The sequence below is a fragment of the Cupressus sempervirens genome, chromosome 5 (assembly GCF_028749045.1).
Source record: "Cupressus sempervirens isolate cs-2001-9-10 chromosome 5, ASM2874904v1, whole genome shotgun sequence".
In the NCBI taxonomy this organism is placed as follows: domain Eukaryota; kingdom Viridiplantae; phylum Streptophyta; class Pinopsida; order Cupressales; family Cupressaceae; genus Cupressus; species Cupressus sempervirens.
Window position 1 is genome coordinate 321,875,720 of NC_143122.1, and position 25,488 is coordinate 321,901,207.

Consider the following 25,488-nt stretch of genomic DNA (forward strand, 5'->3'; position numbering starts at 1 on the left):
TTGGACATAAATTGTGTTGTTGAAATGCTCTTCTCGTCCTCCTTCACATTATCTTCAAGATTAGATTGCGGAATTCTCTAAATCTTCGGAGGTGGGCTCAAATTTATTCAATTGTGCAATGTTGTTGGGACCTTTCTAATTGCCAGATTAATTTACAAAGCCGCCAGTTGAAGCCTGTTATTTGGTTAAACAATTCAACCATAATTCAATTGTGCATTCTGTCAAACAAGTCACATTCAGTCCAAAAGATATGGCATCTATAGGCGCTTTATATCAATTTGTACAATCACTATCTTGCAATCATTGTGAAGGGATGATAAAATGTGCGCTGTGTGTATGGCAATTTTGTGACAAATATCTCGTCCTATAACTGGAGGGGGTTTCATCTCATGCAATACATCATTTAAATTCCCTATTGGAGATGTACCCATATAGAATGAACCTGCGATCTTTCATGTCTCCAACATTTCAACCAAGTTCCTGTGTCAGATTTGACAGGCTCTTGAACTCCCTTCTTATGCTATTCCCTTCAGTTTGTTTAGAGTTTAACTGTATCACCCTCAATGTGAACAATTAACCAAAAGGTTGCTGCACTTTGTAAACAATGCCTTTGCCTCTTTACAAGCACCAAGTAAGCATGTCCATACAAATGTATTAGGTTTTATTGGCAATTTAATGATAAAAATTTAGAGATTGCTCGAGATGGCCAAAAAGGCTAATAAGACTAGTTGTGCCTGCATAGTGATCTATCTTGGGGGTTATATTAGACTTGGCAATGTGATTGAAGTACCATCATCAAGTAGGCCTACATGACTATATGAAAAAAAAAAAAAAAAAACAAAGGATATATGATGGAGCTCAGCTCCAGAAAGCTTCATTACTTCAAAGAGTTCACGAAAATCCTTGTTGTTTTCACTCCTATGTTGCTGATCTCCAAATGTGCAAGCTAGGTGGCAAATAAATTTTGTCAATGGAATTCTGAGCCGAAGTGATCTTTTCAAACCTGATTCTCTTTCTTCGCAAAAACGTTACTCCATTTGAATCACATATGGAATTTTAAACTTTTGAACAATGAGGTTAATGAATATGTGTTTTTGGAGAGGTTAATTAACCTACTCCAAAATACGTAATTTGAAGCTTATCATTAACCTTTTTGAGAGGTTAAGAAATACATGTTTTTGGAGAGGTTAATTAACCTACTCCAAAATGTGTGATTTGAGAGTTATCATTAACTTGTTTGAGAGGTTAATGGTTAATGATAAACTTGAAAATGCGTAATTTGGGTCTCTCCATTAACCTATGATAACTTGTGGCTCGGAAGTCTGATTTTGAAAATTTCAAGTGCTGGGCAAAGCTGGGAATGAGCCGGAGATAGTGAAGGACAAGATCTTTCAAAAACTCAAACATGAAAAGACCAATTTAAAGCTTAAAATGAGGAAAATTTCAAAAATAACTATGGCTCAGAAATTGAAACAATTTTATAACTAGGCAACAAGGCTAAAGCATATTCATCCAAAAGCTAATTCGGATCTAGATGCCCTGTGGATGCTCACAAGAAGTGAATGGAGGGCACTTGGATGCTCTCTGGATGTGCTCATAGGAAGCGCATCCAGGGCACCTAGATGCTCTCTTCTTGTGAGCATGCATAGGGCATCTAGAAGCCTCCATAAGAATCTGTGCACCCAAACATCAATTTTGACATTTTTTCAAGAAAAACTTCTTAAGAGCACTTTATAACATGCGCTTTATATCGTATATTTATCATTTCTTGATTTAACATTGAATCATGAACTAAATATTGATTTTTTAATTGTAATGATTTTCTTTTGCATTAGAATCGTGAACATAAATGCATATGAAATGACTTATTTAATATTTATCAGACATCTTGGTCAATGGTGAAGTATCATACTATTGAATGATTTAATTTTGTATATTTCTTGCATTTCTTTGCATATACATAAACACATCTAAATACATCCTAAATCCTTCCAAAAAATTGCACATCCGTGCACCCAATTCACACATCCACATCTGCGGTTCGAATCAACAACTTAGATATTTTGAGGCTTACTTTCGCTATGCATCCAACTTGGATATTTTGAGGCATCTAAATTTATTCGCTGAAACAAGGAAATTGTACAAGGTTTGAAGATGCATAAAAATTGCCCTATCATTTTTTAGACCATTAAGAAGAGTATAAACACTATCTTCACAACCTCGTCAAAGAAAAAACCACACCCAAAACACACAGTTGCATTTGCATGAAAATTCCAACAGATGTCAATACTAAAAAACCAATTGTCAAATAGTGGCAGTGGTTGGAGTCCTAAAATTAATATGAAGAAGAGAATTTTTATCGTTGTTCAATATTACATGTTCTATTATTTTGGGTTAATATTGAATTGCAAGTTGAAGTGTGACTATGATAACATTCTTGTTGACTGTAACAACCAACTAATTCCATTACATATTTCTCAAAATGTTCATTAGAGGACATAATGAAGAATTACTGAACCAAATATACCATGCAATTAACGCATAAGCATAATTCTTAAGCTCTTTTATAGATATTTGTGAATTTTAATACACTAATATGAATATTCCTAATTATCTGTCAATGAGTCTAATATTTTTAATTATATTTGAAAGTAAGTCTGAGATAAAATTATAAAATTATAGAAATAATTTATAATTTAACATTAAACTTTTGCTTAAATTTCTTTTAATAATGTATAAGATATTAATGTATAAATATTTTTATTTTATTTTCACTTGAAATTTTCAAAACTTTTTTTTGTTAATAATTTTTTTTTGTTATTGCTTATAACTATATAAATAGTCAAACATTATGTCAATCTTTTAAGTTAAACAAGTATCACTAAGGTAATGTGCCTCTAAAATGGCAATTCATATATTACTTTTGAGTTATTTTTATTTTATGTTGGCGTAGTAAAATATTCTCAAAATTATGCAGGGAAACAAATTGATGTTCTATTATATGTTTTTTCTCTATTATCTACAAACTCTTATTGTTGTACATTTGTAGGCTAATACTAAACATTCTAAACATTTGTTCTTATATGTTTTTTTTCTATTATCTACGAACTCCTATTGTTGTACATTTGTAGGCTAATACTAAACATTCTAAACATTCGGTTCTTTTGATTTATTTAATTTAAAAGTATGAAGATTACTAATGAATTGAGAATAAAAAGTATTTCTTTCTTTAAATTTCTCCTATGATACTTTATAATTAATATTATATTAACTTTTTTTATTATTTATTTAATTCAACATTTTAAAATAAAAAAAAATTGGCAAATGTGGACGGGACCACAAACTATATATAAAAATAGCTAGTTCGATAACTCCATGGGGAAAGAACTACAAAGAAAACCCCATTTCCTCGTTGAAATACAAAAGAAATAAGCAGAAGAAAAGCAACCCACAAAAGATTTCCCCTACGACAACACAAACTACAAAGGGCTGCAATTGGAGACATTAATTTGAGTCTTGGATAAAAAGTTCTGCTAGAACAGGAAAGGCAGATAGAATAATTGGATGAGAATTAAGATTGGGATGTGAAGCAGAGGCAACAAACTCTACATGTTGATCATCACATCCCATATTTGCTAAATAGTCGGCCACAGAATTACCTTCCCTATATATATGAGATATCTGATACTCTCGAAACGAATCCAATAACCCCCAAATCTGTTCTAGGATATAAGTAATTTTCCAATTGAAAGAATTTTTTGAGAGATATGCTTTAATTATAATCATTGAGTCACCCTCAATATGAACTGAATGAAAACCATTTCTTCTTGCTAGTATTAAGCCAGCTAGCAAAGCGCGTGCCTCTGCCATATTATTTGTCCTTGGAGGTAAAGGTTGAGATTTAATTGCTAAAACCCTTCCACACTCATCTCTAATGCAAGCTCCAATTCTTGATTTGTCTGGGTTTCCACGTGATGCACCATCAAAGTTAATCTTAACAAAACCAGATAACGGAGGAGTCCACTTGACATTTGATCTATCAACTTTGCTGGATAATTTTGGATTTGAATGAGTACCCATAGGAATGCGAATAGCTTTCCAATTCTGAATGATACTACTATCCCAAGCTGATAAATAGTGATTAAAACTAACAGAAGCAATTGAAGAATTAATGCTTTCGGATATAGATTTCTCAATCTGATCTTTCACCTTGCTCATATGTGAAGAAACATGACGAAAGATATGCTTGTTTCTTTCCCACCAAAGTGAAAATATTTAATTTAACATTTATTTTAACAATGTCTAATATTTTTAGAATACTCTAATTTGAACTAGACGCAATGCGTCCTAATTTATTTATTGTTAGAGCAAAGCATGATTCTTGGAGGTGATGATGTAGCTCCTGTTTGAATAATGCCCGTGGTCAAGCATGTTCCTTCAGGGCCCGTTTAGCTCGTGGATTAGAGCTGGAATTAGAATACGGAATTCTCAAGATTCTCATATCCGTTGTTTGGGTCCACTGAATGGGAATGAGAATTAGAAAAAAATGGGATCCGGTATCCTTATTTGCCCCCAAAAACAAGGATTTGGTCTTCCACCAAAATAGGTGGAATTGTCCACATTCCCATTTTAATTCCATTTTAACAAAATCGAGCATTACAATTATTGCAAAAAAAATGTTTTGTCGGATCCGCGATGGACTAATATTTGGCGCTCGACCACATTTTTGGCCTCGCTCGTTCTCGCCTCTGCACATCTCACCTCATCTAGTTCACGCCTTGCTCGTTGCACATCTTGCCTATTCACGCCTTGCTTGTCTCGGCTTCTGCTCGTCCCGGCCTCAGCTCATTCTCTACACAGGTATGGACATTTCTTATCATCGATAGGAAAAATACTTTCAACCTAGGGTTTATCAAGTATGCTCGTTCTTGTTCTCTGCTCATTTTTGGAATCATCAACAGGCAAAATATGTTTCGGAATCGGATCTTCTATTCTGAAAAAATAGTTGTGTTGTTCCTTCTCTTTTCTATGTTAAAACTCCATTGCCCTCTTTGTTTGTTTTATGATTTGATCATGTTGTTTGGTGGGTTGGAACTATTTCTTGTCTAAGGGTAGATTCTTCAATACAAATCATAAATTCATACATCAGTAAAGAACTAGGTTGTGCCATACGATGATGCCCATGTCCTATAGCTGATGGTTGTTTGTTGCCGTATACCAGGATTTGTAGGATATGCTCAACCACCTCCACAATCTCTTGCCCAACTATGCTCCAAAACTTTTTAAAAAGGATGGCGAGAAAACCATCCGCCTTGGTGTTTTTTCACGACCCATGCTGAAAACAACTTGTCAAACTTCCTCACTACCAATAGGGGCATAAAGCATTTGATTCCGAGCCTCAGTAATCAAGCGTAGAATAACATCCAAGATATTTGAATCATCCTCATTATTTGCATGGTTTGAATTGAAAATATTCTAGAAATATCCGACAACTTCTTGCTTAATGGCTGGCAGGTTAGTTAACCTTACCCCATCTGCATTGTTGATAGAAGATATTTTATTTGCTGGGTTGTTTAACTTCAACTGAATAATGGAAAAACTTAGTCTTTCTATCCCCATTAGTAAGCCAATTCTCTCGAGACTTCTGATGCAAAAAAGTTTCCTCTCTTGCTAAATCCTCTGAGTACTGCCTATTTAAATTAGTTTCAAGCTAAAACTCCAACTCATGCATACTGTACTCAATAACTGTTGAATGCAAATCTGCCAAGTCTTGCTTCAATTTGAACTCTTCACTGAAAATGTTTAGAGAAGTTTCCCTGTTCCAAATTTTCCGTTGACCTTTAATATATTGCAACTTCTTGAAGAGGGTGAAGGCTTTATTTCCAGGTTTAATCTTGTGCGACTTCCATTCATTGCTGGGTCCTTATGATGTCTATCATTCATCAAACTTGCAGATTATGATAGATCTTGTAGGGGAGAAGGAATTCATCTTATGCAAGAAGGATCTAACATCCTTTTTCGACGCGTCCAAGTTTCACTGGATGTAAAAAGATTTCTCAAATTTCAATCAAGGATATATATGGGTTGATTATAAAAGTTATCATGAACCATTGTAGATTTGGAGGAATAGAAGGAAATAGAAGAGATTGGGTGGGTTTATATAATTGGAAGGTGACATGTAGTTTGACCAAGTTATGATTGCCACATAATGTGGTATATGAGGTCTTCTAATGGTTCCTTCAGTTGAGTAAATTTTAGTGTTGGTTAACCAAATGGTATATCACAATGATGTAAAACAAATTCAGCGGCTTGAATATTTGTAACTCAAGAAAATTCTCATAGATCAAGGTCGGCAATGTTGCAGAAACCAAACAAAATCCATATATTTTAGACAGTAGGATCTGAAGAGGAAACACATTTTACTTTTAGGGTTTCTTGTAATGCTCACTAAGCACATAGATGATGTAGGAACATCTGATACTAGTCTATCCCACACAACAAAAAAAAGTTGCATTCTTTCTTTTTCCAAAATTTTGTTATGGTCTCTTTTTGTATCTTCAAGCATGTTTTCAAGGCTCTCTCCACACATCTCCAAGTCTTTAAAAATTCAATGCAGAAGTTTTTGGGTTGGTGTCACTTTCATTTCAATATTGTTGTGTTGATTAGTGGCCCCAAATTTCAATGTTAAAATTAAAATTTGGAAAGGGGGAAATGTTAATGCCTAGATTGGTGAGTGGAGCATTTAATGCTGCACAATGTCCAAACTTTGATTTTCAAATGCCCATTTTTGGGAGATGTTGTCGCAGGTGCCAAGCATAGGAATGAATTGGAATACTGGAAGAAGTAAATGCTTGTGAGATACAATTTGAGAAATAGGGTGGTTTTAAATGCCCAAGAATGAAAAAAAATGAAAAATCAGAAATGAAAGAAAATCAGAAATCAGAAATTTGGAAAGGGGGAAATGTTAATGCCTAGATTGGTGAGTGGAGCATTTAATGCTGCACCATGTCCAAACTTTGATTTTCAAATAACCATTTTTGGGAGATGTCGTCCCAGGTGCCAAGCATAGGAATGAATTGGAATAGTGGAAGAAGTAAATGCTTATGAGTTACAATTTGAGAAAAGGGTGTTTTTAAATGCCCAAGAATAGAAAAGAATGAAACAAAATCAGAAATCAAAGAGAAGAGATTCAATCATTGGGGAAGTGACATAGTGATTTGCAAAGGAACAAATAATTTGCATAGGCATGAATGAGGAGAAGGGTATGGCTCCTTGCTGGAGAACATTAGAGAAAAAACTGTTTGTAAATGGGCATGAGGAGTGCATTTGGAATGTACTGTTGCACATTTCTTCACTAATTTTCTATAGCTTGAATGTTTGTAGTTAGAAATTGATGTTGTGGAAGCTAATTTGAAGTTTGGTATTTCCTGTGGCTTGTTCCAGGTTGGAGAATTTGTGACAACGTCATCTGTTCTTTCAAGGTGTTTGTTGTGACCTCTACTCGTGAACCCACATGGGTCACTTTCACTAGTAGAGGAAATCCCTCACACTCACATAATGTTATTACATTGTCTTCACTGTTGTAGCAACATTGTTTCTCCTCGTTAATCCTCATCTTTATCTCATCTTGTTTCTTTGTAAGCTCATTCACTTTCTCCTGCAGATGGCAGATATATTATGTGGCTTCTGACAGCCAATCAGCAATTGAAGATTGGCCCTGTATCATAGTCCATTCAAAATTTTGAATACTCATTATAGTCTTTATATTCCAGTGATCTCCTAATATACATTGGTATTTGTAGCCTTATGTTATAGAAATAAATAAATCTGCATTTAGTCATTAACAATGATCAAAGATAACAAATCCAAAAAGTTGGTTTCTCCAATTCCTCTAAACATAATAGTTCTATTGTTAAATATTATGTTAAATTCTGATAGCAATATCACAATAACAATAATAATTTTATTTCTATTGTAAGACTACAATAAGTAATCGTTTTCTTTACTTTTCATTTCAGTACACAAGAGATGGAAAAAGTGCATACCCTATTATCTTTTCTTGGCAACAAGGAAGTGAGTTGTGAGTATTCGAATTTCATGTCCATGTGTAGATATCATAAGAAGTAAACCCCTTTAATTTTTCTTTACCACATTGGCTGCACGAGTCATCTTAATCAAAATTTACTTTAGTCATTATCATTGACAGAATTCCATAAACAGATCTACAAATACAATTCTCAGGTAGGTGATGCAGCCAACAAACTTCAGGCTTTTATTTCCTCTTGAGCATATAAAGCCTTAATCTCTTCTACGTCATCATAACTCCCAAGGAAGACTGATGAACGTTCATGAATCTTTGCTGGAATAATGTCTAGTGCCTGCCAAATGTTACAGCAAAATGAGAAGACATCTAATATCTTTATCCCTCAATCATATTGTCTAGGGAAACTATTTATAATTTTGTCCTATTATCCTTTGAAAAGTGTAATTAGTTTTGGTTACATTACTAGTGTTCGGTCAATGGAAAACAATGCATACCCGTTTCTTTCCTGTGAAAGACTACCCCCCTGCCTGCTCCATTAAGAAAGACATTGGAAATACTTCATACAGTACACTGCCCAAACAAAACAGAAAAAAACATGGAGCCTTGTGTTTGAGATAAATACTAAATGTGCATTCCCAGCTGAAGTACCTATCACTTTCTCTATTCAGCCACCTATATCTAAAATAACTAACATTTATTTTAGTATGTGCAATTGATATTTCAATCTTTTCTTTACATGGGATTTATTTGTATTTTAGTAATTCCATGGATCTAATAAAAAGTTTCTCTACATTGGTTTTTGGGTGTTGATGGATGTACTCAAAGACAAACGCATTCTAGGGCACGTTGCTAAGAAGAGACGAGTCACTTGTGCTCTTATAGTTAGTCTTGCAGCCTTTGTCGCATCAATAGCAGCAATTGCACAAGAAAGTAGAAGATCCATATGCAAACGCAAAAGAGGCGAGACTCCCTTTTATAAACATATTGTCTATTCAAATGAGACTGATTGTCATGATCAAATTCGAATGAGTAGACAAGCTTTCTTTCATCTAGCAAATATTCTTAGGCAAAAAGGAAGCATCACAAATACCATGCACTTAACTCTAGAAGAACAACTGGTGATGTTTCTCCATACTCTTGGCCATAATTTGAGGAATCGTAAGATTGCTCACAACTTTGGTCACTCAGGAGAGACAATCAGCCGATATTTCCACAAGGTCTTGACGGCAGTGTTGGCACTCCATGAGAATTATCTTTTGCCACCTGGTCCACACACTCCTCCAGAAATTAGTGGAAAAGACCGTTTTGATCCGTACTTCAAGGTACATACCCTATTGGTAAACTTTTGTTGCCTTGAATCTAAATTATATTATTGCATGTCCTTTTGATTATAAATTTTCGTAATGTAGGATTGTGTGGGAGCAATTGATGGAACTCATATTCCGGTCACTGTTGATGTTGACATGCAAGCTCCATATCGCAACAGAAAAGGAAATTTGTCACAAAATGTTGTGGGTGTGTCTTCATTCGATTATAAGTTTCAGTATGTCCTTGTTGGATGGGAAGGGTCAGCTGTAGATAGTCATGTTCTAGCTTCGGCCTTGTCAAGATCTGATCCATTGGTAGTCCCCCCTGGTATGTCAAATATATTTATATACTAATGCATATGAAATTTTTAAATAAAATATATTAATATACCTCATTTTATGTAGGAAATTATTATTTAGTGGATGCTGGATATCCCAATGTACCTGGGTTTCTGGCGCCTTATCGTTGCACACGTTACCACCTAAAAGAGTTCTCAGGGGCAAACCCAGTAAACACTCCACAAGAGTTGTTTAACCACCGGCACTCATCGCTCAGGAATGCAATAGAGCGCACATTTGGCATTTTGAAGCAACGCTTTCCTATCCTAAGACATGCAACATCATATCAAATTAGGACCCAAACAAAGATTGTTTTGGCGTGTTGCATACTGCACAACTTCATCACCATAGAAGACGACATTACTTTTGAAGTTGACGTTGAAGAGGAAGATGACCGTGAGGGGATAGATGTATCAATACTTGACACATATGGGATGACTCAACATGATAGAGATGATTGGGGGAGGTTTTGAGATGAAATAGCAAAAAGGATGTGGGATGATTATAGAGCTCCATCTTAGTTGTGAAAGCATAGTATTTAGTACTAGTTGTAAACTCCATTTTTTGTTCGTGCATCTTGTTACAACAATCAAGACAATCTTATTGTAGCTCTAAATTTGAAAAATCATTTTGAATCATATTTTGAATCATTCCTTCTTTTTTCACAAATTACATGTGCTAGTAATCAGCAAATTGAAAGAGAAATTCTTGTGTTTTTCCATATCTTAGTTCAGTACTCAATACCCTGCTCAGTTAGTATAAATATAGGAGCAAGATAGAAGTTTAATATACAGATTACCTTGCAAAGGAATTAAATTTTTTCATAAGACTGAATGAAACACTGTATTTGATAGCATAGTTCAAGTAGTTTTTCATGCAGTTGTCTATGTATGTTTCTGTCGAGGTGCAATTGTCTATGTATGTTTCTGTATCTTTTAAGTTTTGATTTTTGTGGGACTTATGCAATGTTATTTAGCATTTGGACATAATCACCGGTTATTTTGAAAATTCTCCCCTGAATCTCACTTTTTATTGTAGAATCCAAGCGAGTCTGATTCTAGTTGCTAAGTTGGTCAATTCAATTGCTAGTTTTCATTCTAGTTTTTGACTCACATGTTATTGAAATAGAAATAAGTTATGTACTTTCAAGGTGATAGAGATGAAATATATGTGCAGTATAACAGACACACCTAAATATGTCCAGCATCATATGATTTTGTTGCATTCTGGTCTGATGAAGGTTCTGTGGACACAGATGAAGGCATGAAAGCCCGTATGCTAGTAGAACACCTTGTAGCATAACATTTGTAGTCTTTCTGAATCCATGTATGCTCTTGAATAACGTGGGTAGCAAAATTAATTGCAAAACATAGATGCTAAATACTAAAGAAAATGAAGTTCATCTATTTTTCATTTTAGCTTAAGAAATTTCATTGAGGTAGGGATTTTTATTATGAATATTGTTGGGCACTCAGTGTCCAATACAGCAAGAACAACATATTTAAAAGATAAAAATGCAAGATGCACATACACAACAAGAAACCAGAAAGAATAGACACTTTCTATAATAGGCTACAAAATGCAACAGATTTAGCATCATTTCTCAGCCACCAACCAATTGGCAATGACAGAGAATTGAGAGTACCGAGGAAATGGGTTTGTCTTGTACAAGAGAATTGATTTAAAATTTATTGTTTGCTGCTGTCCAGAAACATATTTTCAGTCACATTTATGCTTTCCATTTTCATTCATGTTTGATATGGGATATAGAATCTTGGTGAGCTGCTACTCAAGCATATTTCCCCATTGAGTTTTTTTCTGTTCCATCCACCATAGGCTAACTATTTTCTGGTAACTTTAGATGTTGCCTCCTTTCGAGTTGTCTATGCCCAATTACATTTTCTATCTTCAAATGAGTTTTAAAAGATTGTGTTTTACGTGTAATGACTTTCAAGACACTATAATACACATGTTTTTAACTTACCCTCTACAAATTTACACAATAGTTGATGTCATATACAATGCTTCTGATGAGCATGGATAATGATGACGTTCAAGTCGCTGAAACACCACCTTCTATGAAAAAGGTATTTTGGAAACCGTGTATGAAACGTAAGCTTTTGGACTTGCTACATGAACAAGTCACGCTTGGAAGGAAAGGAGAGGGAGGCTTCAAAAAAGAAGCCTGGACAGCTATTGAAAGAAAGTTTAATGCAAATATGAACATGAGCTTGTCTAAGGACAATTTCAAAAATAAACTCAAAACTTGGAAACAAGGTTACAGAATAATGAAGGAGCTGAAAAATACTAGTGGTTTTGCGTGGAATGAGTCTACGCAATCTATGGATGCTAATGAAACTGTTTGGGATGAGTTGCTTAAGGTAACATGTCCATTTGAATATTTTAATGTTATTTAATGACTAATTAAGTTATTATTGATAATCAAATGAAAAATTCTATATCTTTGACAACATGCAGAGGAAGGAATTTAAAAGTGCGAAAGTGTTTAAAAGGCAATCTTTCCAATACTATAATGACCTTGCCTTGATTGTGGGCAATGATATCGCTGAGGGTGCCATTGCCGGCACTGCACAAGAAGCAGAAGGACACAATATGGATGAGACAGTCGATCTTAATGATGATTATGACAAAATTCATACACCTATTGGGGCTGTTGTTGATCGAGATGCAGAAGATACAAGTATTCCAACATCCAATCAGTTTAGTGCAGCAACTGGGAAACATACTCGTTCAGCATCATCCTCAAGGAGGCCAAAGAGGATGAAGGCTACTATGGCTAATTCTATGGACGGGATGTCTCATTCAATCGATAAGCTAAACGAGACCCTCCTCAAGTCCCAAATTATTGAATTGAGTGAAGAGCGTAAGACAAAAGATTTGGAAAAGGTCTATGCTGCACTAAAAGCCACTGGTGAACTGAGTATGGGTACTTTGATTACGGCGTTTGACACCTTTGTGGCTGATTCTGATAAAGCCAAAGGGTTCTTGATTATGAATGATGATGAAAAGGCAGAATATGTTCGAATGAAGTTTTTAGGGCTTTAGTTACTATGTTTGAAATAGTTATGACAATCATTTTATAATAGTTGGATGTTGCTTAATTTTGGTGGTTCACATCACATTCGATGGATGTGACCAAGGATTTACAGATTTATAATCGTATGGTTTTATTTCATATAGTCCATATATTTAGTTGGCATTGTTAATTATGTTTTGATGATCTGAATATAATCGTATGGTTTTATATATCCATCTATTGTTGGCGATCATTATAGTCATTTCTATCTGCTTTTGAAAGTCATATTGTTGGAGATCTATTATTCAAGATCTGTTATTCTTCTTACTCATAGAGCTGATTCATTCTGGATGCCTCTAAAGAGGAATATTGTGAGCTCAATAAATGCTATTGATAGCACACAGGATAAGATCTTAATTGTTGAGGGCAAAACATTTTTACTGTGCAAAAATAGGAATGAAGCTTGGGCAGATTGATTTTTGGACCATCACATGTGCAAAGTGCTAAAACGTATACTAATGTGTTTCCTTACAAGATATTATGAGCTTTTCACATTGATCTTTTTTTTAACCGAACAAACTATGGTGTCAAGATCCTTAATTTTTTATAGTAACTTATCAAAACTAACATAAAAATAATACTAAGGTGCTTTTCTTACATTCTGAATTGTGGTCGGGATTTGAATTACCCAGTCCAGAGGTTTACTGTTACATCCTTGAATTAGCAGCAGCATGTTAAGCAGATTTTATTTTGAATACTTCAAAAACAAAGAAGAGTTGGTGATTCTTCAATCTTGAGCCCCAATTATGCTATGTGTGTTCCGCATTTAACCAAGTAGCGTCAATTAGTAGTAAGTTAACTTTCCTTTCTTTTATGAAACAGCTACAATTTTGTAACTTTCCTTTCTTTTATGAAACAGCTACAGTTTTGTATGTAATGTTTGCTTATATGTTGATATGTGACAAGTAGATTTGACCAGTTGGGTATGAGGTTTGATTTTCTGAGATATGGAGAGTGTGTTTCCTGTGCTTATTTAATTTAATTATCTTATAGGTCTGATAAAAAAATTTCTAATAAAGTTTTATAATTTTGTGAAGTCTAAAATCTTCAAATAGTTCATTTAGACTGATCATATTATATATTTGGCTATTTGCATTGTCTACATACAACTGCAGGGGCTGCTGCTCTGCTTATAATCCTATCTTGAATAAGTGGTACTTCATTCCACTACTTTTTTGCCCAAGTCATTGAGAATCCCAGTGGCAGCAATTGGGGGTTTCCTCCTTGTGCAGGGGAGTTCAATTGGGGATTTCCAATATTTTGCAGTATGCAATCCAATCTCAAAGCAATGGAGAAACCTTCCCCCATTGCACAAGCCAAGATCAAGCAGATTCATGGAATGTGGATGGGGAGGTTCCTTGTGAATATGCTGTGAGGTTGGCTTTATGGATGCCCACCAATGACACAGTTTATTGCAATGGGACTATCTACTGCCTCACCTCAACTAGGCCTTATAGTATTATTGCCTTTGATTTTGTCAATGGGGTCTGGAGTGAGGTCATGGTGCCTAGGGCACCATATTTGTTGTGTTCCTTCCTTTTTCAAAGAAGGAATAGACTTACTCTTGTTGGAAACGAATGAGATACTTATGTGACGCCCTTAATCTTTCTATCTTTTTGTAATCTCACTTTGGCACTGAACTTTTTTTTGTTGTACTCATAATTCTTTGTGGCTAATGTATGAATCACATTTCTTTTTCTATATCAATAGTATTGAAAATTCTATGCTCCATTGCATCATGTTGCTCATATTGTTTGAGATGTGTGCTGGTTGGAGAGCTGTTGTTGACATGCTGGTCAGATATAACTGTTGTTAACATGTTGGTTGGATATTAACTGTTTTGTTAACATGCTGGTTGGATATTAGATTTTAACTGCTGTTAACATGTTGCTGGTTGGATATCAACTGTTGTTAACTGTTGTAGGTTCAACACAACCATAGATCAAATTCATCTTAAAATCACGTGGAAGGGTGGTGTTCTGTTTGAATTTCACTTTATTGGACTTCATGAAGTTTGCCATAGTTAAAGCAAGTAAAGTTGAAACAAGTTAAGGTCATCTTAGCCACTTGATAAACATTTTATTTGATTATTTATTACATAACATTTATACATTAGTACGTATAACAATATAAATCCTCCTTGCAACTAATTTCTTGAATGTTTGTATGCTTGTTTGGCCTCTACACCAATTAAGACATGATGCATTGTTTTTTGATCTAGGATTCATGGATTCGAAAGTTGTGCCCATTTATAATTGCCCATGTGGTGCGGGGGCGTGCATATTAAAAGTGTCACGCACGAGAAAAAATCCTGGGCGCGAATTTTGGTGTTGTCCTGAGAGTAAAAAGGTTATTAATTATGACATGTTATGTATTGTATGTTTCAAACTAATGACATGTAATAATATTAGTATGAACTAATATTTTGTATTGCAGGGGAGCGGAGGTTGTGGACATTTCAAGTGGTTCGACTCTACAACTACTCATAATGAAAAAAAGCAGTGGAAAATGTGTAAGACACGAGAGGTTGCCAGAGCTAACATTGGTTCAATGACAAAAGATGAAATGCATGATGAAATGTGTAAAATGTTTAAGGCACGAGAGGCTGAAATTATCTTTTTATGCTACCTTCTATGTGTAATTATTGGCCTCTTATTCGGCCTTGTATTTTGGGCCCTTTTTCGACAATGAACTTAATACAGATAGAACTTTATTACATGTTTTGTGTTGCCTTTTGGCCTCTTACTTGACCTTGTATATTGAAACCTTATGCGAGAACAATTAAATAAAGATAGAACTTTGTTATATGTTTTATGAGTTGAGTTAAAAGAAAATTTGTAAATTTAATTTAGTTCCTAGTTTAAATTTTGAAATTATTAGACTTTCTTTTCCAAAATTAACGATCTCAAGAAAATTATATGAAAATTTGAAATATGAGAAATTATAAATAAAATATATTTTATGTTGTGTAAAAAATATTTGAAAAATACAAATAATATAAAGATGTTCAACAATTCTTATATATTCTAACTCATTTTAAATATTATTTTGTTTAAATATTGTACAATATTTTTTATATTTGTTTCTCACAACTTAAATTGTTCTAGTTAAATTAAAAGATATTTTATATTTCACAAATGTTATTTTATATTTATTTCTATTTTTTTAACCTTACATTTTATATATTTGTATTATTAGAAGCATACTTGCGTTTTCTATTTTATATTAAATTTTACAATACAAAATTTAGATAAAATTTGAGATTTCGTTGGTCTTAGATTCTACAATTTTCTTCAAAATAATAAGTTATAAAGTTATTAGAAATTAGTAGTATTATTTATGTTTAGCACTAAATTCACATATTATATAGACTTCAGAAAATTTTTACTTTTGTATTTTACATATAACTTAAAATTATCCATTTTAAATTAAATATTATCAATGCAATTATTCCACAATTTTGATGACAATAAATATAATTGCTTAAAAATATTCATATAATGTGGAATCATGCTAAAATGATGTATTAAAAATATATTTCATTCACATCTTTAAAAAAATAACTTGTTCATGTCGGTATTTCAATTCCAATTCCTAAATGTGCAACCAAACGGAGGAAATGCATATTCTCATAATGAATTCTTGGTGAACCAAACGGGCCCAAATCAAATTCCCAAAATCAAAACATGGATTTCAAGTTCCAGAATCCCAAATCAAGGATTTCGGATGCCAATTCTGATTTCATATTCCTGCAACCAAACGGGCCCTCATAGTAGCGATTTAATCCCTTTCTGACCACATTCATTGAACATACAAAATATGTAGTCTCTAAGTTACATTAGGATGCACATTCCTCGACTGTACAAAGTTTAGTCTGTAGATTGCATCACTGAATTAATAATAACTTCTAGTCGATAATCCAGTCCGCTTCGCATCCAACTCCCTTGCAGAAATGAGTAGCAAAAAATTTGAAACCTTCTTCGCATTGGATGGAACAGGAAGCCTTATAGATTACATTAACAGCACACCTACTTTAGCTCAAAAGACAGGACACAAGAATGCCGAAGAGCTTGAAATCAAAGAAGTGGGTGACGGCAATCTCAATTTTGTTTATATTATCAATGGACCTAAAGGATCTTTTGTTTTGAAACAGGTATTTACATTTCTTTTGCTCTTTTATTCCATTCAATTATTGTTATTTTTTGTCAGATTGAAGAAACATAAACTAGTACTCTGGCGGGAATTTTATCTATGTTTTGAATTCGTTTACTTGGTTTTAGGATTAACTCTCTTAGTGATCAGATAACTTTTCTGTGTTATGCTTTACGTTACGTGGCTTTGGGATTCGTTCTGTGAGTGATTAGAGCTCATATACAAATAGAGATGTGGGCACAAAACAATTATTTTATTTTGAAATATTTTTTTTTTGTTTAGCCTCTTATTGTCAGGGCCGAAGAAGAGGTTATCCTTGGAGAAGAGGACCTGGGTTAGGGCCGATAGCTAAAGATAATGACATCATTATGCTTACCGAGACTCATGAACATGATGGATGTAGAGTTCCAAATTTTGAAGGGTATAAGAAGGTATCACTGTGGAATGAAAAGATAGATAATGGTAAGGAGCATGGAGGCATCACCGTTCTAATAAAAGAAACTTGGAGCAGATTTGTAAACTTAGAGAAAGAAGATGTAAACAAGCAGTATATTTGGATAAAAATAACAGAGAATCAAATTTCTACAAGGGTGGCTATATGTTACTTCGCTCCAAAAGGCTCAAAAATATATATAAAACATAGATTGGATTGAGAAGATCTGTTTGTTGTGCTAAAAAAAGACATAACAACCTTTAGCTCTTTAGGGGAAATAATGTTAATAGGGGATTTCAATGCTAGAACAGCAAACAACCAAACTCTCAATCTTAAGGAGAGTTACAATGAAAGCAGAGATCCAGTTTGGCTCGAAGAAGAAGGGACGCAAAAATGGGAAAGATCTTCACAAGATAGCATGGGAAAGATTAATCATTTTGGTGTTGAATTACTAGGCTTATGCTGCCTATACAACATGGTTATATGCAATGGTATGGAAAAGTGGCCTAAAGCAGGAGGCATCACATGCAAAAGACACAATGGACAAAGTGTTGTTGATTATGTTATATGCTCGCAAGACTATGTCGCAAAGATAATTAACTTTGAGATAGAAGATTGCCCCATAGAGTTAAAATCTGATCATAACCCCATCTTGATAAGGGTGACTACTCACTTTAAAGATCAACATATTGTTCCAAAACTTTTACAGAAGAGGAAGATGATTCCGACTGGCAAAGTTTTAATGACACAAGAAAACCATGATACTTTTCAAGACTCTCTTTTGCGGCTGTCTAGGGTTCCGGGAAACCATCTAGAGTCTGAAAAACAACATTTCATGGACAAGGATAATCTTGTTCTTACTATCATTAAAGCATTAGAGGAGTGTAAAAGATCTAGGGCCACAAAAGAAGCTAAGAACACTTTTCCGGCCAATCCTTGGTTTGATGAGGAGTGCAAAATGGCAAAAAGGAATTGGAAAAAAAACATGAACAAAGAAAGTAGAAAAGAGTATGATCAACTGATTAAAAAGAAGAAAGAAGAGTATGTGAACAAGAGAAGAATAGAGTTGATTAATCTTGGTAAAAACAACCCCAGAAAATTTTGGAAAGAGCTTTAGCAAAGAAAAACTCAGATAGTGAATAACATAACAGGAACCAAATGGCTGGAATATGCCAAGACTCTCTACGAATGTGATCTAAGAGAGTGTAGTACCATGGAAACAGAGACTACAGGGGAGTTATTCAGTGAAAATGATATTATTCAAGGCATTAGGAGGTTAGCTGTTGATAAAGCGCAAGATATAGATGGGCTACAAGCGGAATACTTAAAATGGGGTGTTGAAATCCTCACACCACACATCACTAAGATTTTCAACAGTGTCAATAGAGAAGGTTTTCCTGTAAAATGGACTACAAGTGTGGTGATCCCACTCCACAAAAGTGGAGATATAAACAATCCTTCTAATTACCGAACCATCATGATCAATCCACTATTTGGCAAGTTATTTGGTAGTTTGGTAGAACAAAAAATCAGCAACTGGGCTAAAACAGAAGGCAAACGTGCAAAAGGGAAAGCAGGCTTTAGACCGAAACACTCTACTATAGATCACGGCATCACTCTCAAGCATTTGATAGAGAAAGTTTGGGACACTCCGGGAAATGAGGCTTTTTGTTGTTTCGTGGACTTTAAAAAAGCTTTCGACACAGTGCCACGTAATAAACTATGGGATAGAATGGTAGAGCTGGATGTCCCTAAAGAACTTAGGTCAGCGGTTTACAGATTATATGAGTAGGTCAAAGCTAAAATCAGAACGACAGAAGGGATATCAGAAGATTTTGACAGCAACATCGAGGTTAAGCAAGGGTGTCCGCTTTCTCCAACACTATTCGGGCTCTATATTGACAAGTTAGAAGAGTGGATAAACAAGACCAATGGTGAGGGGGTGCAGTTGGCCCACTTCGTGATAAGATTGCTCTTATATGCAGATGATCTCATAATTCTTGCTAGAATAGCTAAAGGTTTGAAAGAGCACTTGAAAGCACTAGAATTTTTTTGTCATGATGTAGGAATGCAAGTTAACACTAGCAAAACCAAAATTATGATCTTCTCACTAAAGAAGAATAGGGGCATACAAGACAAGTTTCTGTTTGAAAATAGCCCCCTTGAGATTGTGGAAGAGTACAAATACTTGGACATCAATTTTCATAACAAACTCAACTGGGATACTTGTAGATCGAAAAGGATCCAAGGGGGCTGGAAGGCGTTATACTCTTTACAAAATAAGTGCAGGAACGCAGAATTATGGGATTGGACGACCATGAAAACTTTGTTTGGTTTGTTGGTCACTCCGGTTATTCTATACGGATGTGAAGTGTGGGGCGGTAGTATGTCCAAATAGAAATGGTGGCAAGTAGAAAGAATTCAAAAACACTTTATCACATGCAATCTTAAAGTCAAGACCATAGTTCCGTATGAAATCCTTTTGGCGGAGGTGGGTTCCTTTCCATTAGAAGCCGTCGCATTGATCTGAATGCTAAGCTATTTAAAGAAAACCCAAGGTCTAGAAACACATTGTTGGCCCAAGTTGGTAATAGAGGAAAAACTTGTGAGGCAGAAAAGCACATGGATGAAACAAAATGACAAATGGATGCAAAAATGGGATATCAACATCCAAGCTTACCCGGATAACATTAAAGAAATAAAAAAAATTGTCAATGAAAAATTTCGCAATATTCTGTGGACAAGACACATAGGGAGGAAAAAATCTTATTACATTAAAGAATTTAATCCCACTTCTAGTCATGATGAAAAGGCCTATATAAGGGCACCTATTAACTGGAAAGCAAAAATGTTGATGGCACAAATTAGAACTAGTTCACATCAGCTGTGATGTGAAACTGGTAGATGGCAAGTTCCAAAGGAAGAGTGGGCAGACAGAACATGTTTATTCTGCAATATGGGAACAGTGGAGACAGAGCAACACTTTGTCATGGAATGCTTGGCTTACAACGACATCAGATTTGATTATACAAAAATTCTGCAGAACAAGGACTTCAACTATTTATTTGAGGAAGATCAAGCGAAGAGAACAGCAGATTTGATTTTCAAAATTCAGAGAAGAAGAGACAAGTTAACCAAAACTTTGCAACTGACTAGTTTGGCTCCTGACTCGGAAGGGCGATTGCATGGGTCCCATAGACTACTTTAGTCTCGTGGACGTCATTAAAATCTATCATATCATATCATATCATTGAAATTACGTAAATTGAAACACATTTTTTGCATAGTTACTTATGTGCTGCTTTCATTTACTATATATCTGTAGATCCATTCTGCTCTGCTCTGTTTATTATCATAATAGAGCATGTGAAAGTGTGTACGTGGGTGCGGGCAAGGATTTAGTCATTATTTATTGCTTCAAATTTTATTACAGATAATAGAGCCAATTTTTGGGTATTTGACCTTTGAAACTAAACACTTTTAAAAGAATTTTCTTCTAGTCGTCGTAGTAAACACTCTTGTTTCAGCGTGACCGATGACTTTTACAGAAAAAAGCAGCACAGCTCTTGATCTTATCTTTTAGGAATTAGGTTTCAAGGCTTGAATTCTAGGGCTAATGGTTATGGATTCTACTTATTACCGAGTATATAAAATCTTAAATCAGGAGAATCAAGCTGCCTTTGTGGAAGAGTGAGCAACAGCTGTTTGCTTGTTTCTCCCTAATGTTGTGGAAATAGGTCCCAAAAGGAAAACAAAACCTAAAGTGGACTTCCTGTCATTCACAGAACTTGCATATTTTGCATGTGTATATTCGTGTGAAGAACATTGTAATCTTTTAGTAGTCTAGGTCATATTCTGTTGTGACCATATCCATCTCAAAACAATCTTTATTGCTTTCCAACAGGCACCCGCAGTTCCTGCAAAAAATTTAAAAACACTTGCTGACAACATAGTTGATATTGGACCTTTTGTAGGTTTAGGTACATGAGACTGTCAATTGGTGATTAATAGTACCATTTAACTGAACTGATGAATCATTGTGGGAAAGTTGCATTCCTATTTCCATGGGGTTTGGCATAGGCTTGCACTCTTCAATCTTGAATTTCTCAAGCAATGCCTTGGGATATTTCATTGTAGAGACAAAATTTTAATTCTTTTATTGCAACACTCGAGGTCCAAGAGAATGATGCAGGAGTTGGGAGATTTGTCATATCAGTCGATTGTTTGAGATCATTCTTTATTGTTGCATTTATCTGTGGAGAACTCCCTATGATGATTGAGTTGTTGACATATACAATCAAAATCGTAGTTTGTCACATTGCTTTTTGAGTTAAGAGATTAGGTTCTTATGGATTCTTCGTGAATCCATGTTGAAGGAGATTCTCATTGATCACGATGTATCAAGGTGGGGGAGCTTGCATTAGAATTTAGAAGGATATCACAAGTCCAATTACATTTTGCTACTAACTAGGTGTACTACACATCTCAAGTTGAGTCATGTAGACCCTTCTTTGAGATCTCCCTTAAGAAAGGCATTCTTGACATCTATTTGATGAAATTTCCAACCAGATTGTGTTGCCATTGTGAAAAGTGTTTAGACAGTCTTGATTTTTGTTTTGGTGGCAAAAGTTAAATCATATTCATTATCTTCCTTCTTAGCATAGCCCTTAGCCACTATTTTAGACTTTGTACTTGTTGATGCTATTGTCTATTTGACATTTGATTTTGAAAACCCATTTATGTCAAATAGTTTTCTTCCTTGGTGGAAGATTAGCAAGCTCCCATGTCAGCGCTTGATTCAACAATTACATAATTGTATAAATCGCGCCAACTCAAAATGTTGCAGCCAAATAAACAACTTTTAACCTACATCGCACCATTTCAACAATAGTATGATTATCTCTCTTTACATTTTGTCGAGGCATTCAAGCAATAGTCAAATATCTTTTGATCCCATGTTATGTTGCAGCCAAATAAACAACTTTTAACCTACATCGCACCATTTCAACAATAGTATGATTATCTCTCTTTACATTTTGTCGAGGCATTCAAGCAATAGTCAAATATCTTTTGATCCCATGTTCTTGTAGGCTATGCCTGTTGTTTTTATAATCAGATTAATGAATAATGCAGATTTAAATTAATTCACACAAATGCATAGTATATACCTTGGGGAAACCTTCCAACTTGAAGGTGAAAAACCAAGAATCAATATCTCTTGTATATATGCAAATAACTAATTATAATGTGACCGAGCTATATGACCATTCATAAGGCCTGATCTGCAATAGTAATAACCTTCGACTCTTCAATACAATATTCAATCTGAATTGACTGTCATATATATATATATATATATAATTGCAGTGATCACTGTGAGTGTTTATAGATCTGTAGGTACATTTACTGTATAGATATCATGATCTGCACTCTTCTCTTCATGCGATAGCTATCCTCAGCAGTCTGATCGTGAATAGATAATATGTAAATAGCTCTGTATATACTGATCTTTCTTATGGATGCCACTATATATATTTATATATATATATATATATATATATATATATATATATATAGAGAGAGAGAGAGAGAGAGAGAGAGAGAGAGAGAGAGAGAGTTTCTGTTAGTATCTTTTTTTTGTTGATGTGTGTAGATTGTCTTTGGTGCTTTGAGAAGACAATCTTAGTAGCATCTTATATTGGTGAGTCATGGGGTTTGGGAGGAGTCACATCCCTTCAATAATAATTATTGAGAGAGAGTTTCTGTTAGTATCTATTTTTTTTGTCACTGAATGTAGATTGTCTTCGATGCTTTGAGAAGACAATCTTAGTAGCATCTTATATTGGTGAGTCATGGGGTTTGGGAGGAGTCACATCCCTTCAATAATAATTATTGTATAATTATTAACTGCACCCATTCTAAATAGTAATCATCGTCAGTTAGTAGATTGTACATATATAACTGGTTACTTAGTGAAGTCAACATAATTAATTATTATCAAACTCTTTCTCATCCTTCATAAGTTGATAGATAATTGATTATCATCACTTGAGAGGATTTGATATGTTTTGGTTAGTCCTCCTAAAGCTAACATCAACGTTCCCTCTTAGCTAGGGAGGCATCTTCTCAGATATTTGAGTTATAATGTCCACCATGGCTACTCCTAAAGGGTGGCTCTATTATGGCTGCTCCCATGAATGGAAATGCAAACAAACATAAGTGCTCATCATGGAATCACTCAACATGATGTCATCACCTCATCATGGCGTTCACCATGGCCACTCCTAGAGGGTGAATCAACACAAGGGCCAAGTCACGGAGTCTCTCACATGACCTTCACCATAGCTACTCCCAAAGGGTATGTCTATCATGGCTACTCACATGAATGAAAATGCAAATGAACACAAGTGCTCATCACAGAATCACTCAATTGATGTCATCATCTCATCACAACATTCACCATGGCTACTCCTAGAAGGTGAATAGACACAAGTGCTAAGTCATGGTTTTTCTCACATGACATCCATCAGGGCTACTCACAGAGGGTGGAACAATGGCTTTCACCTCAAACTTCCCTTTTATAGATAAGAATGTATTAACAAAGGCTTGCACCTCAAACTTCTCCCTGACAAAGAAGAATACTGTTGATTTCCAGGATTTGTTGCAAATGTACTAACTACTAGCCACCATATTTGGTATGTATTTTCCAAATGCATTGATCTCTTTGAATTTGTACGAGGAATAAATCGAGAAGAGACATATCTCTTAATGGGACATTTCTATAGTATATACACTAATATAACTAATATAATGACAAACTTAACCATAGTTATATATCTATATTATTGTGATTTTATCAATTTCTCTTTGATCTCACAGGTTTATCCTACTAAAGCTACCAAAACATCAGCACTCCTTCTTAGCTAGGACGGATAAACACATGACACGTATTACACCATTGGTAATGTTAGGTATGGCAGATTTTAAAGATATCTTTGATCAGAAGATATCCATCATTTTGATATCACATTTGATATCATGAGCATTGGTCTCCTAGAATATCAACATTTGATATTAACCAAGTACCCAAAAAAGTTTTAGATATTACATTTGATATCATGAGTATTGGTCTCCTAGAATATCAACATTCAATATTCACATTTGATATCATGAGCATTAGTCTCCTAAAATACATGATATTCACCAATTACTCAAAAATGTTTGATATCTCATCTGATATCATGAGTATTGGTCTCCTAGAATATTAGTGATATTCACTAAATACTCTTTGAGTAATGGCCTTCCGGACATCAAGTTGTGTGATATTCACCAAGTACTCTGTGAGTAATGGCCTTCCAGAACATCAATTTGTGTGATATTCACCAAGTACTCTGTGTAATGGCCTTTCGAAATATCAATTCGCATAACATTCACCATGTACCCAAAAAATGTTTATAAGGTATGTGCACACACATTCTCATAATGCTTACCATATAAACATCCAACATGTAAAGCATAATCTATCATGATCTGCATAGATATTGTAAGATATCCATCATAAGAGAAAATTAAGTTATTGTAAGATCGTCACCTTTCAATAACTTCTGCAAATAAAAGTGACATCATTTTGAAGTCATCACTTTCTCATGATGTAAGTAGGGGGTAGGCCCATAAAAATCACATAGTCACTAGGTATATTCATGAATCACAGTCCTCTTGACTGTTACGATTTATTGATCACTTGAGAATCCATTTCAACATGGTTTACTCCCTCTGAATTAATATGGCTGAGATCACCGAATGTTGACTGAATCATGTCCTCTATTCACTCCCTCTCTTTCAAGGTTGCCTCTAATGAAATGTCAGGCTCCCTCTAAATTGCAATCTCATTCTTCCTGAAATAACATTCTCAAAGGAAAAGATCAAGGCACATGGCTCTTATAGTATATACAAAAATACAAATAAGAGAGAGACTTCATTGATTAGTTAAATAAAATAATCAAGGATAATAAATAATTCTGCATAATAATATAAGATCATTCCAATGTGATATAGATAAATATCTAATTTAATACTTAAATCTATATTCACTTATATTCATAAGAGATTATATTAC

General features: G+C 34.6%; 1 protein-coding gene and 1 long non-coding RNA gene across 4 annotated transcripts in view; one reads left to right on the top strand and one right to left on the bottom strand.

The window, feature by feature from the left end:
• Positions 1–7,943: 7,943 nt before the first annotated feature.
• The window catches only part of LOC149555963 (uncharacterized), a 66,319-nt gene continuing 48,774 nt past the window's right edge, over positions 7,944–25,488 (bottom strand). The window contains exons 3-4 of the long non-coding RNA XR_016364598.1: positions 8,539–8,614; positions 7,944–8,378 (exon numbers count right to left, since the gene is read on the bottom strand). This is a non-coding gene — a long non-coding RNA (uncharacterized LOC149555963). The remainder of the gene's footprint in view (positions 8,379–8,538; positions 8,615–25,488) is intronic.
• LOC149555964 (methylthioribose kinase-like) overlaps positions 16,630–25,488 on the top strand; it is a 77,472-nt gene continuing 68,613 nt past the window's right edge. For 2 of the 3 annotated variants that reach the window (XR_016364596.1, XM_089830083.1), the window contains exon 1: positions 16,630–16,940. Coding sequence is in view for 1 of the 3 variants with exons in the window: in XM_089830083.1 (XP_089686209.1) it covers positions 16,740–16,940 (201 nt within the window). In the remaining 2 variants the exon portion in view is untranslated. The remainder of the gene's footprint in view (positions 16,941–25,488) is intronic. The other variant, XR_016364597.1, reaches the window with a different exon arrangement.